Source organism: Palaemon carinicauda, chromosome 6 (assembly GCF_036898095.1).
Source record: "Palaemon carinicauda isolate YSFRI2023 chromosome 6, ASM3689809v2, whole genome shotgun sequence".
Taxonomy (NCBI): domain Eukaryota; kingdom Metazoa; phylum Arthropoda; class Malacostraca; order Decapoda; family Palaemonidae; genus Palaemon; species Palaemon carinicauda.
Window position 1 is genome coordinate 120,309,478 of NC_090730.1, and position 14,938 is coordinate 120,324,415.

Genomic DNA, 14,938 nt, shown 5'->3' on the forward strand with positions numbered 1-14,938 from the left:
GTCGCTCTCATCTTTTGATTCAAATGTTTCCTTTCTAAACATTCAGTTTTATACATTCAAGTATTGACAGAATTCACGTAAAGTACTAAAACATTTTTTTTTTTCAAAATATAAATTTTATCTATTTGCCTAATTTCTAAGCTGTAAAGAATTACGTACAAAACCAATGCGATACCATGTTACATAAACTATCAGTCGGTCAATCTTATTTTAAAGAAGGGACTAAGAAGATATTTAGAATTGAGACGTTTGTTTGTGTAAAGGTGTAGACAGTCAAACTACCACAGTTAAGTATTCTTCTCAAGAAACTAAACGATGGCATTTAAGTCATGCCAATATTTACATATAGGTCATCTTTATGCGTTAATTTGATCATTTTAAGATAGGTCTGTTGGTGTTATAGATCAAGTAAAGTTTTATGCTTTTAAACGATGCTTCCAAAGTAATAAAACAACGAAGAGAATTGTAGTTATTGGATATAAGCTGTTTTTACCTTATTTCTGTTAGTCTGGAATTAAAAAAAAATGTAAACTCTACTGTTTATCCTGCACTCTTTTTTAACGTTTTTTCCGTCTCAACTATGACAACCCTGTATTATTTTTACTATGAAATGCTATAATTTGCAGAAAAAGAAACTGAAGGTAGTGACACAAATGAGAATGTTTTTAATTGAAAAGGTTGCCATTTGATAATCTTTCATGGGGTAGTGGTATCTTACGTGTAGCTGACAGTTGTTTAGAAGAATGAAAATTCTCTGGATATGTTATATTTCACAAGCTGAGTAAGGTCTTTGACAAAGAGACATTTGCAATCTGGATACAGTATTGCATAGAAGGCAGTACCTTAAACTAGGATTTTGGGTTGCTGGACAAGCTGTGAGGTTTTCCATTGATATTGATTATACATCTCGTATTAGAGTAGCTATCCAACTGTTAGCGAAATCATATGACATATCCATAGTGATTATGGTGTAATTGCTTTTTTTTTTTTTCTCATTAATGAATATTGGAAGCTGAAAGAACCAGGGATAGGCGCTTTATAAAACATAAGTAAAACACTTCCGTTTAATTTGTATACATGATGATGACTACATACAATATGTGTGTAGTATTTTCGGTTAAATGGTAAATATTTTTCTTTTTATTTCAAGAGCATACTTACAATAACAGTTTAACTATAATACTGAGATACTGAAAATAATATTACACATGAAATATTAAAATCATTTGTCAGTTGTCCTTATTTATATTGACAATTTATGTAAATGGGTAACTCTAATACATTAGTGATTTATGTTTTATGTGATGACATTGTATAGATGTCGTTCTCTATTTATTAGAAAAATATACTTTCATATTTTCTACGCATGAGGGGCAATTAATACACGAAAAAGAATTGTTTTGTATAAGAAATTGCCATTTTAACTTTTTTCAGCAAAGGATAAATTGTTACTCACCCTTGCGTAAATATGGTATTGTACTGCAATATGAAGGCGATTGCCAAGGATTACAAGGAATAAAGATATATTCCCTTTATAAGAAAAATTTACTTTTTGAAAATAATGATGATTAACCCTGACGAGTTGATAAAAGTGACATTGATGGAATAATACGAGCAGTTTTTGTTGTATATTTCACACTTGAACCTTGAACCTGAGAATGGCGTAGGCACTGCTAACACTAATGACCACTTTTGAGTTCCTTGATATTCTATTAGATTTCAATTTAATGAAATGTAGACATGAAAATACTATGAATAGACACTTGATAACTGTGACCAAATTTTAAAGGTTATCTTTACCGAAGACATATAGTTCATTAACTAATGTTATTTAGTATTACTTTTCATGCATTATCAAGTTAACTCGGGTACTCGATAATGTTCTAGATTATTTTGAAATTTAAGTCAATTCCTTTATTGCACAATAACACTGCCATAAAATTTTACTTATCCATCTTACTCTATTTTATCTTTTTTTTCACATAACCTTTTATAGTCTGGGATAACGCCCAAGTGAATGGCATTTTGCTTTTTTTCTATGAGAACCTGCACATACTGAACGATGTAGATATTTGTGAATTTTTATGTTTGCTTTATTGTTCTTATGAAAGTATATTTCAATGCATTAATTCAAGAATTAACCATTATGTTTTCGAAGACAGGATATATTGAAATTGTTGCTAATTTGAATTTTGATTGCAGAAACAAAAAACTGCGACATGTATTAGTCTTGTTTTTGATTTGCCAACGATACTAAAGCAATTTAAGAACATTTTGAACGCCAGTGAGTTGAGAAGCAACTTTCTCATAGCCAATAAAAAAGAAAATTTTATATGAACTTGAATTACAAAGAGTGAAGGGTGTCCTTCTTTCTTCATCTTTTGTTGTTTGTGTAAATGGTAAAATGAATATGAATTTTAATATAAGTGTTTCTTTAAAGTTTGGTATTGATTGTATTACTTTATTTTTTTTTATAATAATTATCAAATACGCCAAGCATTTAAAGTCAGCTCTCATTCTTTAGTTAAAATCGGGTATTTCTTAACATGATAGTTACAAAAATTGGTAATGTCAATAATGATAAAGAAAAAGTTTCCTCTCTTCAACGGAAAGATATGATGTAAGATTACAGCAGGGCCAAATCTAGGTTGCCTTCTCCACGCCCTATATTTCTCTATTATTTTCAGATCTGTTTAGATAGGAATATTAGAAATGTTTGCTCGGTCCCTTCATTTGTAGATTGTATAAGGTTACCTCATTCTTGGGAGGTTTAACTTTAAAGCATGAATGAATTAGTGTTATCTAAGATCCTGTTGTTTTGGCATAATGATCTAGTTCTAAAAAAACTTTTTTTTTCTCGAACAGATGAGTAAAGATTCGACTTATCATAATAAGTGCAAATAATATCGATCATTTATTTACGCTTCACTTGCACCAGTGTAAGGACGATTCACTGGCCGGGCTGCATGGAAAAACCTAGGTGGTCCACTTTGATTTTTCACAGAATTTCTGTGCGAGTAAATTCATGCTTTTACAGTATATGTGACTCTTCTCTGTACCTTTTTTTTATTATTGATTCTCTCTCTCTCTCTCTCTCTCTCTCTCTCTCTCTCTCTCTCTCTCTCTCTCTCTCTCTCTCTCTCTCTCTCTCTCTCTCTCTCTTGGATTTAAACTCAGGTTGGTGTTTCCACATAGGACTTTCTTCCTAGGTTTTTTATATTACCACTGCTCTCAGAAACTTCTGCACTCAATACCGCTCGTTGCACATTATATTGCCTTTTTTAACTAGTAAATGATTGAAGCAATGGTTTCTGTAACATTATTGTCCATATTTTAATTTGCGTTATATTATTCATAACAAATGTTTGTTTACTAGTACTTCCATTTGACGAAAACTAACAAATAATCAATCATAACTTATTTAGTCTAGTCACTCCCGCACTGAAATATCGAGTTTTTGGATCCATTGATTCTGCAAATACAGCTCGCCTGTATTCAAAGGATATTTCTAATCACTATGATTCAGAGTTGGTAAAATGTTCCAATACTGGTCTCCAAGTTTGGGTCTAGAAGTGAACTTTGGACATAACTGTATTACTATATTATATGGCAATTTCTCTGATCTCAAGATCTTGGAGCTCTAGCCTTGGCTATAGTCTTTTTTTATAAGAAGTATAAATTGAAGATCATTCAAACGTATGGACCAACAACATCCCATACAAAGGAAGAAATAGAAACTTTTTATGAAGATCTAGAGATATCTATTAAAAAAAAAAAAGAGTTAATTTACATTTGTTTTTGGCGATTTCAATGCTAAGTAGTTAAAAAAAGAGAGAGAGAGAGAGAGAGAGAGAAGAGAGTCAGCAATAGAAAAATTTGGAGTAGGCACAAGAAATGACGGAAGAGAAATGCTCTTCAAATTTGCTAAAATAAACAATCTTAAAATCATGAACACCTTTTTTTATAAAATGAAATTTAGAAAATGGGCATGGAGAAGCGTAAATTGAGAAACGAAATATATTTTATTCTCAGCAAAAAAGTTGTTTTAATTAAATAATGTAACAGTTTTAAACAAGTTGAAATGAGGCGACCATAGAATGGAGAGAAGCCTAATTTGTTTAGGTCTAAGGAAAGAAAGAAGAAAACTTATTTAAAAAAAAAATATACATTCCTGTAATAAGAGAAAATCTGATGAGTTTAGCAATACAAAATAGGTATTCCCAGCTACATGATGGAAAAGAAGCAAGTAAAGAAGAAATGAGCAGTAATTTAACAAAATTTGTATTGGAATCAGGACAAGAGATAAGTGGAAACATTCCTAAAAAAAATCAAGAAAAACTACCAGAAAAGACCAAAAAACTAATAAAGAAAGGTTTGGAAATGAGGGTAAAATAACAAGGGAGATGAAATAGAATTAACATAACTATATAAAACAATAAACAAACTTGAAGCCTAAGCCATTCGTAAACACAATCAGACCAAAATTGAGAAAACACTAAAGAAAGCAAGAAGCATCAAATTGATAAAAAAAATGAATACTTGGAATAGGACGCCAACCGATGTTTGCTTAAAATTATAAAAATGGAAATATTATCAACAAAAGGGATGGAGTGATAAAAAGTTCAGAGGATTTCTATACAATGCCATTTGATAGTGATATAAAGAATAACTTTACCAATAGAAACACCTAAGCCAGTACCAAAAGTAACAGTATGAGAAGCAAAAAAAGCATTGAAAGGCATGGAAGAACATGGAGATATCTATTCAAGAAGTACAGCAATCCTAAAAATAATCAAAGACTGAGAAAATTCCGATTGAGAAAGCAGTTTGACAGAGAGCCCCCATCTCTTATAAATTATTCACAGAATGCCCAGAAGTTTTGCACATATAGATTGGGGAAATGTAGGAATTAATATTGATGGGGAGTACGTGAACAACTTGAGAGTTGCAGATGGCATAGTTGTGTTAAGTAAATTATGGGAGGAATCGCAAAAGATGATAGAAAATTTAAATAGAAAGACCAGAAATGTAGGTCTGAAAATTAATATGAGTAACACTAAGGTAATATTCGATGAAAATGCAGAAAGACAACAAATAAGAGGTATGGACGAGCCTCTAGAGATTATTAATCAATATACGTACTTAGGGCAGACAGTAAGTGTTTCCCCAGGACACGGGAACGAAATTGAAAGAAAGATAAGCATGGGATGGAAAGCTTTTGTTAAACAAAATGAGATTATCTAAAGTAAAATGCCAATTTTTCTAAAAGAAAAAGTATTTACTCAGATGGTCTTACCAGTATTATCCTAGGCATCAGAAACATGGAACCATAATAAAGCTCTAGAACATTAGCTAGTTACCACTCAAAGAGCTATGGAAAGAATAATGATGGGAATAACACTGAGACAAAAAAGAGCAAAATGGATACGAGAGCAAACTAAAGTATAGGATATTCTAACAACATATAAGAAAAAGAAATTGACATAGGCAGGACTTATAATGAGAATGACAGATGATATATGGACAAGAAGAATAACAGAATAGATCCAGAGTGATTGTAAAAGCAGCAAAGGAAGTATGAGAAAATGATAGACCGATGAACTAAGAAAGTTTGCGGGTGTGGAGTATTATAGAAAGACCATAAACAGACGCAAGTATGTTTGAGTTCTTTGTTCTGCAGTGGACTAATAACGGCTGATTATATATATATATATATATATATATATATATATATATATATATATATGTGTGTGTGTGTGGGTATATATATATATATATATATATATATATATATATATATATATATATATATATGTGTGTGTGTGTGTATATATGTGTATGTATATATATGTATATATATGTATATATGTATATATATATATATATATATATATATATATATATATATATATGTAGAGAGAGAGAGAGAGAGAGAGAGAGAGAGAGAGAGAGAGAGAGAGAGAGAGAGAGAGAGAGAGAGAGAGAGGGGGCCATACACTTGTTTATTACATTATTATATAGGGGAGATTAATGTAACAGGTTTTGTCTTTAACTCATGTTTTTCTAGTTTCTTTTCTACACCCTAATGTTTCTTTACAACATGTGTGATGGGTATCTTTAATATCACTTTATCTAATATTTCACGTGAATCAAAATTAATTTTAATATTGTAACAAAGAACATTATTGTTCTTTAGTTTGGCTTCGGTTTCAACCAGCTGTCTCTGACAACTACTATGCATTTCAGGGAATTTGCGTCATCGTTTTTTTTTTTTTTTTTTTTTTTTTTTGGGAGGGGGGCAATATCTTTAAGATTAATTGTGTTACTTTGCAGCAGTGTCTTTCAAACCCTCCCAGAATTATCAATTATCAATTATCAAATTCCATTTTTTTTAGGTACTTTACTCTTGAATTTGATTGGTTAGTCAGCAAACTGTTCAACGATTTTGGACACAAGAGCTTGGGAACTTTTCCAACTTTCCCCTTCGACTCTACCATTCATCTCCTTACCTTTCTTTTTCCTTTACGTCATTATATCTTGTAACCTAAATTACTTGTTCATGAATATTATTAATAATTTTTTTTATAATTTTCATATGTAAAATCATTAAATTTTTATTTTAAATTCATTGTTCTACCAATATAGTAAAAAAATAAAGGACTAAATCACAGAAGTCTTTATAACCATTTGAGATAATGTACTGGACATCATAGATGTATATAAGTAAATAATTCTCTCTCTCTCTCTCTCTCTCTCTCTCTCTCTCTCTCTCTCTCTCTCTCTCTTTGTAAAATGGATAATAGATTTGGAAAAGGAATGAAGAGAGGGTAAATGTATAAGGTAAAATAATGTTGTACTGAATAATATGGATATAAATTATTGGTGTAACAATAGGACAATCATACAATTTGGGGGGGAGGTAAATATTTACATTTAATGTTCATCACTGTCGTCACTATTTAAGAATAAATCATCCTCGTTGTCACTCTCTACATCGCATATAATTGGACCAAACGTTTCGTGTAGGTTATCTGACGACCAATACTCATCCTCGAATTTTCTTGAGAGTCACATTAAGCCTGCCCACACATCTCTTGATGCACGGAACTTTGCTTCTTCAAGTCTGGCATTTAGGTCTTCAAGTCTTCCTTGGAAAATCTCTGTATCGTGGAGCGAGTGTGTCTTTTCATATAGCCTAAATGTGTTCAATAGCGCCTAGTTCAGTGTGTGCAGGGGGCAGCCTTACAACTCCATGACTCCTTTCATGTATTAGGCTATAATGTTCACTTTGTACTGTGGTTCAGGACGATTCTGCTTGCAAAAAAGCAGTAATTCGGGTCGAGTGGCATACGATGGGTATGGTAAATATTTGATGGGACTTCAACCACTTTAGTACTTCTTTTTTTGGTTGCGGTAGTGGGACAGTGACTTTCTTTCGTTAACTTGGTATGGTAGGGAACATTTTTGATAACCAAGACAGATGGCTAAACTATATAGTTGGCAGGAGCTGCGACTTGAACCAATGGGAAAACTTGTTGCTGTCCATTTCACCATGGTAGTCGCCATATTTTTTTCCTGGGTAACACAAAAATACTTCATCGATTAGCCTTATTTTTGTTATAGCTCCCACAATCACAAAACTACCTCCTTCTCCAGGAGGCTCCTGACAACTGTATGAGGAACTTGCGGTTGGCTGTTTTATGTCGACCCACTCCTTACAGTGATGCATCGTCGTAGTCAACCAAGTCTCGTCGACATAAATCACTTGTCTCCCTTCTCTCGGATATTCCTTGAGTTCTTGCAAAATCCTTAATACATCTGCATATAACATCAACAGAATCTTTCCTTACATAGATTTTCTGCTGTGATGTTTTATAGGAAAAACCTAAGCTGTGTAGGAGTAACCACACTGACGTCTGGGATGTTTCTTTAGGGATGATGTCAGCCTTCTTTAAATTTCTGGCAGTACATTAATGGCGATGGCTCTCTTAGCAGAATAGATGCCATGCACCTGTTGGTGGATGGCTTCAATAGTAAAATTATCAAAATGACGTGAAGAGACACTTCATGTTGAAGGGCGTGTGGAAATCTCACCAATAGTCTTACTGTGTTGCACAAGTGACCAGACAACTCGCAATGTCATTCCCTAGGTGTCTATAACACGATCATACCGTCTGTTAGGGGAATATAAGAAAGTTGCTATGAAATTCATACATATAGTAAATGCTTATGCATATATATATGCATATATATATATATATATATATATATATATATATATATATGTATATATATATATATATATATATATATATATATATATTACACATGATTTTTGCAAGCTTTCTCCGGGTTATAAACTTGAAGATGTACATAAAATGCATGTCTGCATCCACGAGGACTTATCATTCATCAAAAAAAGAAAGAAAAAAAATTCAGAAACCACAAAATATTGTTCAAATATGCATATCGCTATCCCCTTTATCCTCTTTCATCCATCATTGCACAGTTGAAAAATTGCAATACTAACATGTGCCTGAATACATTCCATTATAGAACAAATATTGCGGAGAGAGAGAGAGAGAGAGAGAGAGAGAGAGAGAGAGAGAGAGAGAGAGAGAGAGGTGAAGTTTAAGGAATGAGGAAAGGTGGGTGGGTGGTAGAAGGGATAACTACCTCATGAGCGCTTATCGAATGCATTAGTAAATCTCGATAGGCTACGTTTGGCTATGTCCTAATATTCAAGAGTAAAGGGCCTTTAATATTTCTTTTTTTTTTTTTTTTTTTTTTTTTGACATGTAAAATTGTATTAAAAATTCTGAGAGGGTGTGGGAAACTGTTTCAAGTACCATACCAGTTAATCGTTTTATTGGAAAGGTTTATGCCCCCACAAAAAAAAAAAAAAAAAAAAAAAAAAAAAAAAAAAAAAAAAAAAAAAAAAAAAAAAAACGACAAATTCCCGAAAGTGCATAACTGACTGTCAGTCACTTCCTCTGCCAATCATCCGTGTATGATTAGGCATCTTACTGAGGAGTTAAGTTGGTGCCTATTTTGTACCAACCTTGTGTCACACGATCATACATAGTAACGACATTTCTTTTTTTGTATACATTATGCTTTGTATCTTCGCTCTCCCCTCGCACTGATAGGGACCTGAATAAACATGTCTGTTTTTCTCACCGTTAACTGTTACCAGCAATGGTTTTCGGTTGAACATGAAATTGCCTGTTATGTTCTTATGTCCTTTTTGCCTGGAGTTTATGTATATATAAATGGATGTTCTGTAATAAAGTTACTCAGTTGCTTTCATCCTGCCTTCTTAGTCACAGCCTCTCTCGGCCCATCACATTGGTGACCCTGGAAGTCGACTCGCTCCTCCCGCCTTCCAGCCCCCGCCCCCCCCTTCATTGGTACTATGGTGGACTCCACGGAAGTTGGCGCCGCCCCATTGAAACTTTTGTCGTTCGACAGCGGAGAGGCGTTTGCTTGGTTTCAGCGCGCAGAAATTCAGTTCCGCATCAAGGGGGTGACTCGCTGAACCACCAAAGCAGGTTATGTTCTCGCGGCGATACCCGAGGACACCTTCCCGGAAATATCTGACTGGCTTTGTGAACAAGGAGATACCCCAATAGTGTATGACGCCCTCAAAACACACCTTCTGCAGCAGTACTCGCCGTCTCCAGCTGCCCGTATAGCAAAGCTTTTTCACCTCTCTCAACAACCGTTGGGGGTCCATGGGGACCAAAGGACTTCGCTCGCCTTTAGGGATATGACCAGTATCGCTCGCCTGCAATCTGCTGCAGACAGCTCTCATCGTGAGGTAAACCCACTTCGTGCCCTTTGGATACGCTGTTTACCCGAATCTGTATGTGCTGACATACCCGATGTCGATAGTTTACCCATAAAGGACTTGATAACCAAAGCCGATGCCCTTATGGACAGCCACTTCACGACCTTTAAGACCTCCATCAACGCCTCCACTCCTGTCAAAGAGGACGCCTATTCAACGTCAACCGAAGCTGACGTGAATGCCGTAAGACATTCACGCCTACCCCGTGACGTGCCGGAGCGGCGACAAAGCCACCCATCACCCACCACTCGCTCGCGCCCCAACCATCGACTTCTACAGCTACTTACTACCGTCCATTGGCCGCAGTTTTGCTACTATCACTACAGATTCGGGGCAACTGCGAAGAAATGTGCCAAGGATTGTCAGTGGCTAAAAAACATGTATGTAGGCCATCGCTCGTGGCGATGGACTCCCGTGTTTCTAATCTTTTCTTTTTACGTGATGCAGGAACGGGCGTGTGATTTTTGGTAGACACGGGTGCTTGTCGCTTGGCAAGGGAACTCTTCAGAACACGACGTACTCTGTCTACGTCTGCCAACGTTTGCCTGGTAGCTGCCAACGGATCTGCGATACCCACCCACGGTTACGAGAACCTCGCATTATGGTTTGGAAACGGTAAATTTAATTAGATGTTTCTCGTTGCTGACGTCACATTGCCAATCCTCGTTGCGGATTTCCTCTCTCATTTCCACCTTATGGTCGATGTCGCTAACCGACAATTGGTCAACGCAGACTCGTACTTGTCGACACCTCTTCAACCCGCCCCTCCAACCTCGCTCTCCACATCAGCGCACCCACAGATGCCTACGCCCACCTCTTCACGTCGTACCCGGAAGTTTTCCGTCCAGAACTTCACCAAACTCCCACGGCTCCTGCCAAGCATGGTATTTATCACCATATCAAGACGACAGGACCCCCAGTCTTCGCAAAATTCAGACGTCTAGGACCGGAACGATTGGCAGCCGCCAAACAGACGTTCGCCGAAATGGAGGAAATGGGCCTTTGCCAAAAGGCCTCCAGCCCATGGTTGTTACCCTTACACATCGTTCTGAAGAAAGGCGGCTCCCTCCGTCCGTGCGGGGATTACAATCGCCTGAACATGCAAACAGAACCGGATCATTACCCCCTCCCAAACATCACCGACGTGACCTCCTACCTGCACAAAGCGAAGGTTTCCTCCACGCTTGACCTCCTAAAGGGGTATTATCAGGTGCCTATGAACCCAGAAGACATCCCCAAGACCGCCATCACCACTCCGTTTGGTACATACACCTTCAATTACTCCTGTTTTGGCTTTCGTAATGCTGGGGCCACTTTTCAACGTCTCATGGATGGCATCTTAGGGACCTCCCCTTCTGTGTATGTTATGTGGACGACATACTTGTGTTCTCTTCCTCAAAAGAGGAACACCTACGTCACCTGCGCATCGTGCTTGACCGCCTGCAACAAAACGTCCTTGTAGTTCGATATGACAAGTGTCGTTCTTAGGGCACCGCATCACTCCTAAAGGAGTCCATCCCCTCCCTGAGAAGGTAGCAGCTGTTCAGAACTTCCCCACACCCTCGACCATCAAAGCTCTGCAGGAATTCTTGGGCATGATCAACTATTATCACCATTTTCTGCCAGCCATTGCCGCCACTCTTGCTCCCCTCTACGCCTCCCTCAAGGGCAAGCCAAAAGACCTGAAGTGCGGTCCCCTTCAAGAAGTGATCTTCTGCAATGCAAAGAAGGCCCTATCAACCACTGTGGCTCTCACTTTTCCCATCCCACATGCCCCTCTCCTTCTCTCCACCAATGGCAGCGACGTCGCTATTGGTGCAGTACTCGAACAGGTGATCAATGGCTCACCCCGCCCATTGGCCTTCTTCAGCAGAAAACTGTCCAAGGCAGAATCGGGTTATTCTATCTTCGATCGCGAATTGCTGGCGGTGCACTTGGCTGTCTGTCACTTTCGCCATTTCTTAAAAGGTACGCCCTTCGTCATTCGCACGGATCACATACCTCTGGTGCACGCCTTCACTCGACAGTCTGATGCCTGGTCCGCCCGTCAACGCCGACATCTTTCCGCCTTGGCTGAATACAATTGCACCCTTCAACACGTCCCTGGGAAAATGAATCCCGTTGCCGATGCCCGTCAAGAAACATGTTGGCTGCCGTTCAGCTGGGATTGGATTACAATGCCTTGGCTGAAGCCCAACGACAGGATCCAGAGTATCAAGCATGTAGGACATCCTGCACATCCCTCTGTTGGGAAGACATCCCCCTCGACGACTCCCACACCACCCTCCTCTGTGACGTCAGTACTGGTAGACCGCGACCTTGAATTCCTGCTCCCATGCACCGACAGGTGTTTGATTTCATTCACGGCCTTTCACATCCCTCGTGCCGTTCTACTGCACAGCTGCTGAAGACGAAGTTCATTTGGCACGGCATTTCTAAGGATGCTAAGGATTGAGTCGGCGCCTGTACTTCTTGCCAAACTTCCAAAGTACATCGACACACGGATTCAGGAGTGGGGACCTTTCCTCAACCTCAGCATCGTTTCGCCCACATTCACGTCGACATTGTAGTCCCCCTACCCACATCACAAGGACTTCGTTACCTGTTTACCGTCATCGACCGCTCCACTCGTTGGCCTGAAGCCATTCCCATGGAAACTGCAACATCTGCCTCATGTACATTTGCCTTACTCTCAGGATGGATTGCAAGATTTGGTATCCCTGAGCATATTACTTCTGACAGGGGTACCACTTTCAACTCTCAATTGTGGACATCCTTAGCAAATCTCCTGGGCATCACAATATATCAGACAGCTGCCTGCAACCCCACTGCCGATGGAATGGTTGATAGTTTTTATCGCACCCTCAAAGCAGCTTTGATGTCCTGCTGCAAGGATTCCAACTGGTTTACTCAGCTTCCCTGGGGCCTCCTGGAATAAGGACTACTCCTAAAAACACCCTCGACGTCTCGGCAGCTGAAATGGTGTATGGTGACCCGTTGGTCGTCCCTGCTGAATTTTTTCCTTCTGCAACCTCCTCCGACGATCTCCAGCGCATACGTCACGTCGTGGGAAAATTTACTCCATGCCGCCAGACTTACAAGCTCCCAGTGAAGCATCACATACCGACAGACTTGCACTCTGCAACGCACGTCTTCCTACGCAACGACACTAGCAAGCCACTGCTAACGCCCCCCTTACACGGGCCCTTTCCTTATGATCTGACGCTCTCCGAAAGCATTCCTACTAAACATTCGTGGCAAAGAAGACTGGGTCTCCATTGATCGTCTAAAACCTGCTTATCTCCTGTCAGATGACCCGCCTACAGTTCGCCTCTCTAGATCAGGGCGTCCTATTTAACATGTACAGTATGTGATTTTTAGGGGGGGAGCCATGTACCAACCGTGTGTCACACAATCGTATATAGTAACGACATTTCTTTTTTTGTGTATATTATGCTTTGTATCTTCGCTCTCCCCTCGCACTGATAGGGACCTGAATGAACATGTCTGTTTTTTTCACCGTTAACTGTTAACATCAACGGGTGTTGGTTGAACATGAAATTGCCTGTTATGTTCTTATGTCCTTTTTGCCTGGACTTTATGTATATAAAAATGGATCTTCTGTAATAAAGTTACTCAGTTGCTTTCATCCTGCCTTCTTAGTCACAGCCTCTGTGGGCCCGTCACAATTTATCATTATAAGATGATTTTGGTAACGATAATGCCCTTCAATTGATGATCCCTTGTTTTTATGAACAGTATTTCTTTATGCATGCTCTACTTCTTTACTACCTCGCCCAACCTTTTCCTTAAAGTCACCTAACACAGCCCCTATACTTCTAGTTAGTATATCATTAACTTCAACTTGCAAACCATCATAAAAGGCATCTTCCAGTTCTTCATTAGCTTACCTTTTGTTTAACTTAGCTATCAGAATTCTTCCATCATTCAATGGTTTATACCAAAGCTGTTGAAGTCTTCATTTTCTTGAGCCGTCATTTCTTCCAAATACCATAGGTAATGTATTTCCACCTGGAGTAATAATCTTGTCCACCGCTCCCCCATCCTGTTTCATTTAGTACCATCATGTGGACTCTGTTTCTATTCGTCACCAGTTTTATCTCATCCATGTTGTTGTCATTCAATGATGTTTGAGGAGCATTTTTTTATGTTTGTCTTAATATTAATAAACTGGAATATTCTTAAAACCCCAAGAGGCTTATTACTTAGGGCCATTGTACCGCCATTTTGTTTGTACTGGTTTGGTTAGAATCCGTGTAGGATGCAATATGTCAGTACTTCAGTGAAGTAGTCACCTTGCGAAGCAATGTTCCCAACTAACCGAGGAATGTCATCCATGACAAAGACAAAACATACTTCATTGTTACTGAAAGTACACTTTTAAGCCAGTTATTTTCTCTTAACACCTTATTACTAGCGATTTCAGTTTACGAATCGATTTGATTTTGGGTAGGTATTTTCGTGTAGCTGTTTTATGTCATGGTGAAATCGCCTGTTTTTCCCTAAGTAGCATCAGAAATTACAGAAAGAAAAATCGATAATAAAAGATGTTGAATGATCATTGTGTGGGAAAGAGTAACGCAGATATTGTGTGTGTGTGTGTCTCTGTCTGTCTGTGTGTGATGAATATACCAGACTAACCAAAGCTGGAGTAAGCCAATGAGAGGGCTGCTACTAGAGAGGGATCAACAATAGAATTTACTGATAGACCTTAGATAGCTACTTCTCTATAGTGATAAAGATCTCTACGGGTGGTTGGTGCTATGGCTAACATATTTCGTTTGGGAAAGGCCTTTATATTTTCTTTTTGCTTAAAAATGTTATTTATTTTTTGAAGGATTTTATACGCGACAGTATTTGTCATGGATTTTCTTCTGTCCTTGGAAAGGATTTTAATGGACATTATGAGCAGATAATTTATTAATAAATTATAAAAGTGTGTTAGGCATATGTTCTACTGTATGTTGTGTGCCATGAAATATCAAAGAATTTTATAGCTCTAGGTGCCATAATTATTTTTTTGTCTTGTTTCTAGGCCTTTCTATGTACGACATGGGAGGTTAGATT

At 38.0% G+C, this 14,938-nt stretch overlaps 1 protein-coding gene across 1 annotated transcript; it reads left to right on the forward strand.

The window, feature by feature from the left end:
* The first annotated feature begins 4,866 nt into the window (after positions 1 to 4,866).
* Positions 4,867 to 7,199, forward strand: LOC137643211 (uncharacterized). Its single transcript, XM_068376059.1, has 2 exons — positions 4,867 to 5,101; positions 7,027 to 7,199. Exons 1-2 carry the CDS (start codon positions 4,867 to 4,869, stop codon positions 7,197 to 7,199), a joined length of 408 nt encoding a protein of 135 aa, XP_068232160.1.
* The last annotated feature ends 7,739 nt before the right edge of the window (positions 7,200 to 14,938 follow it).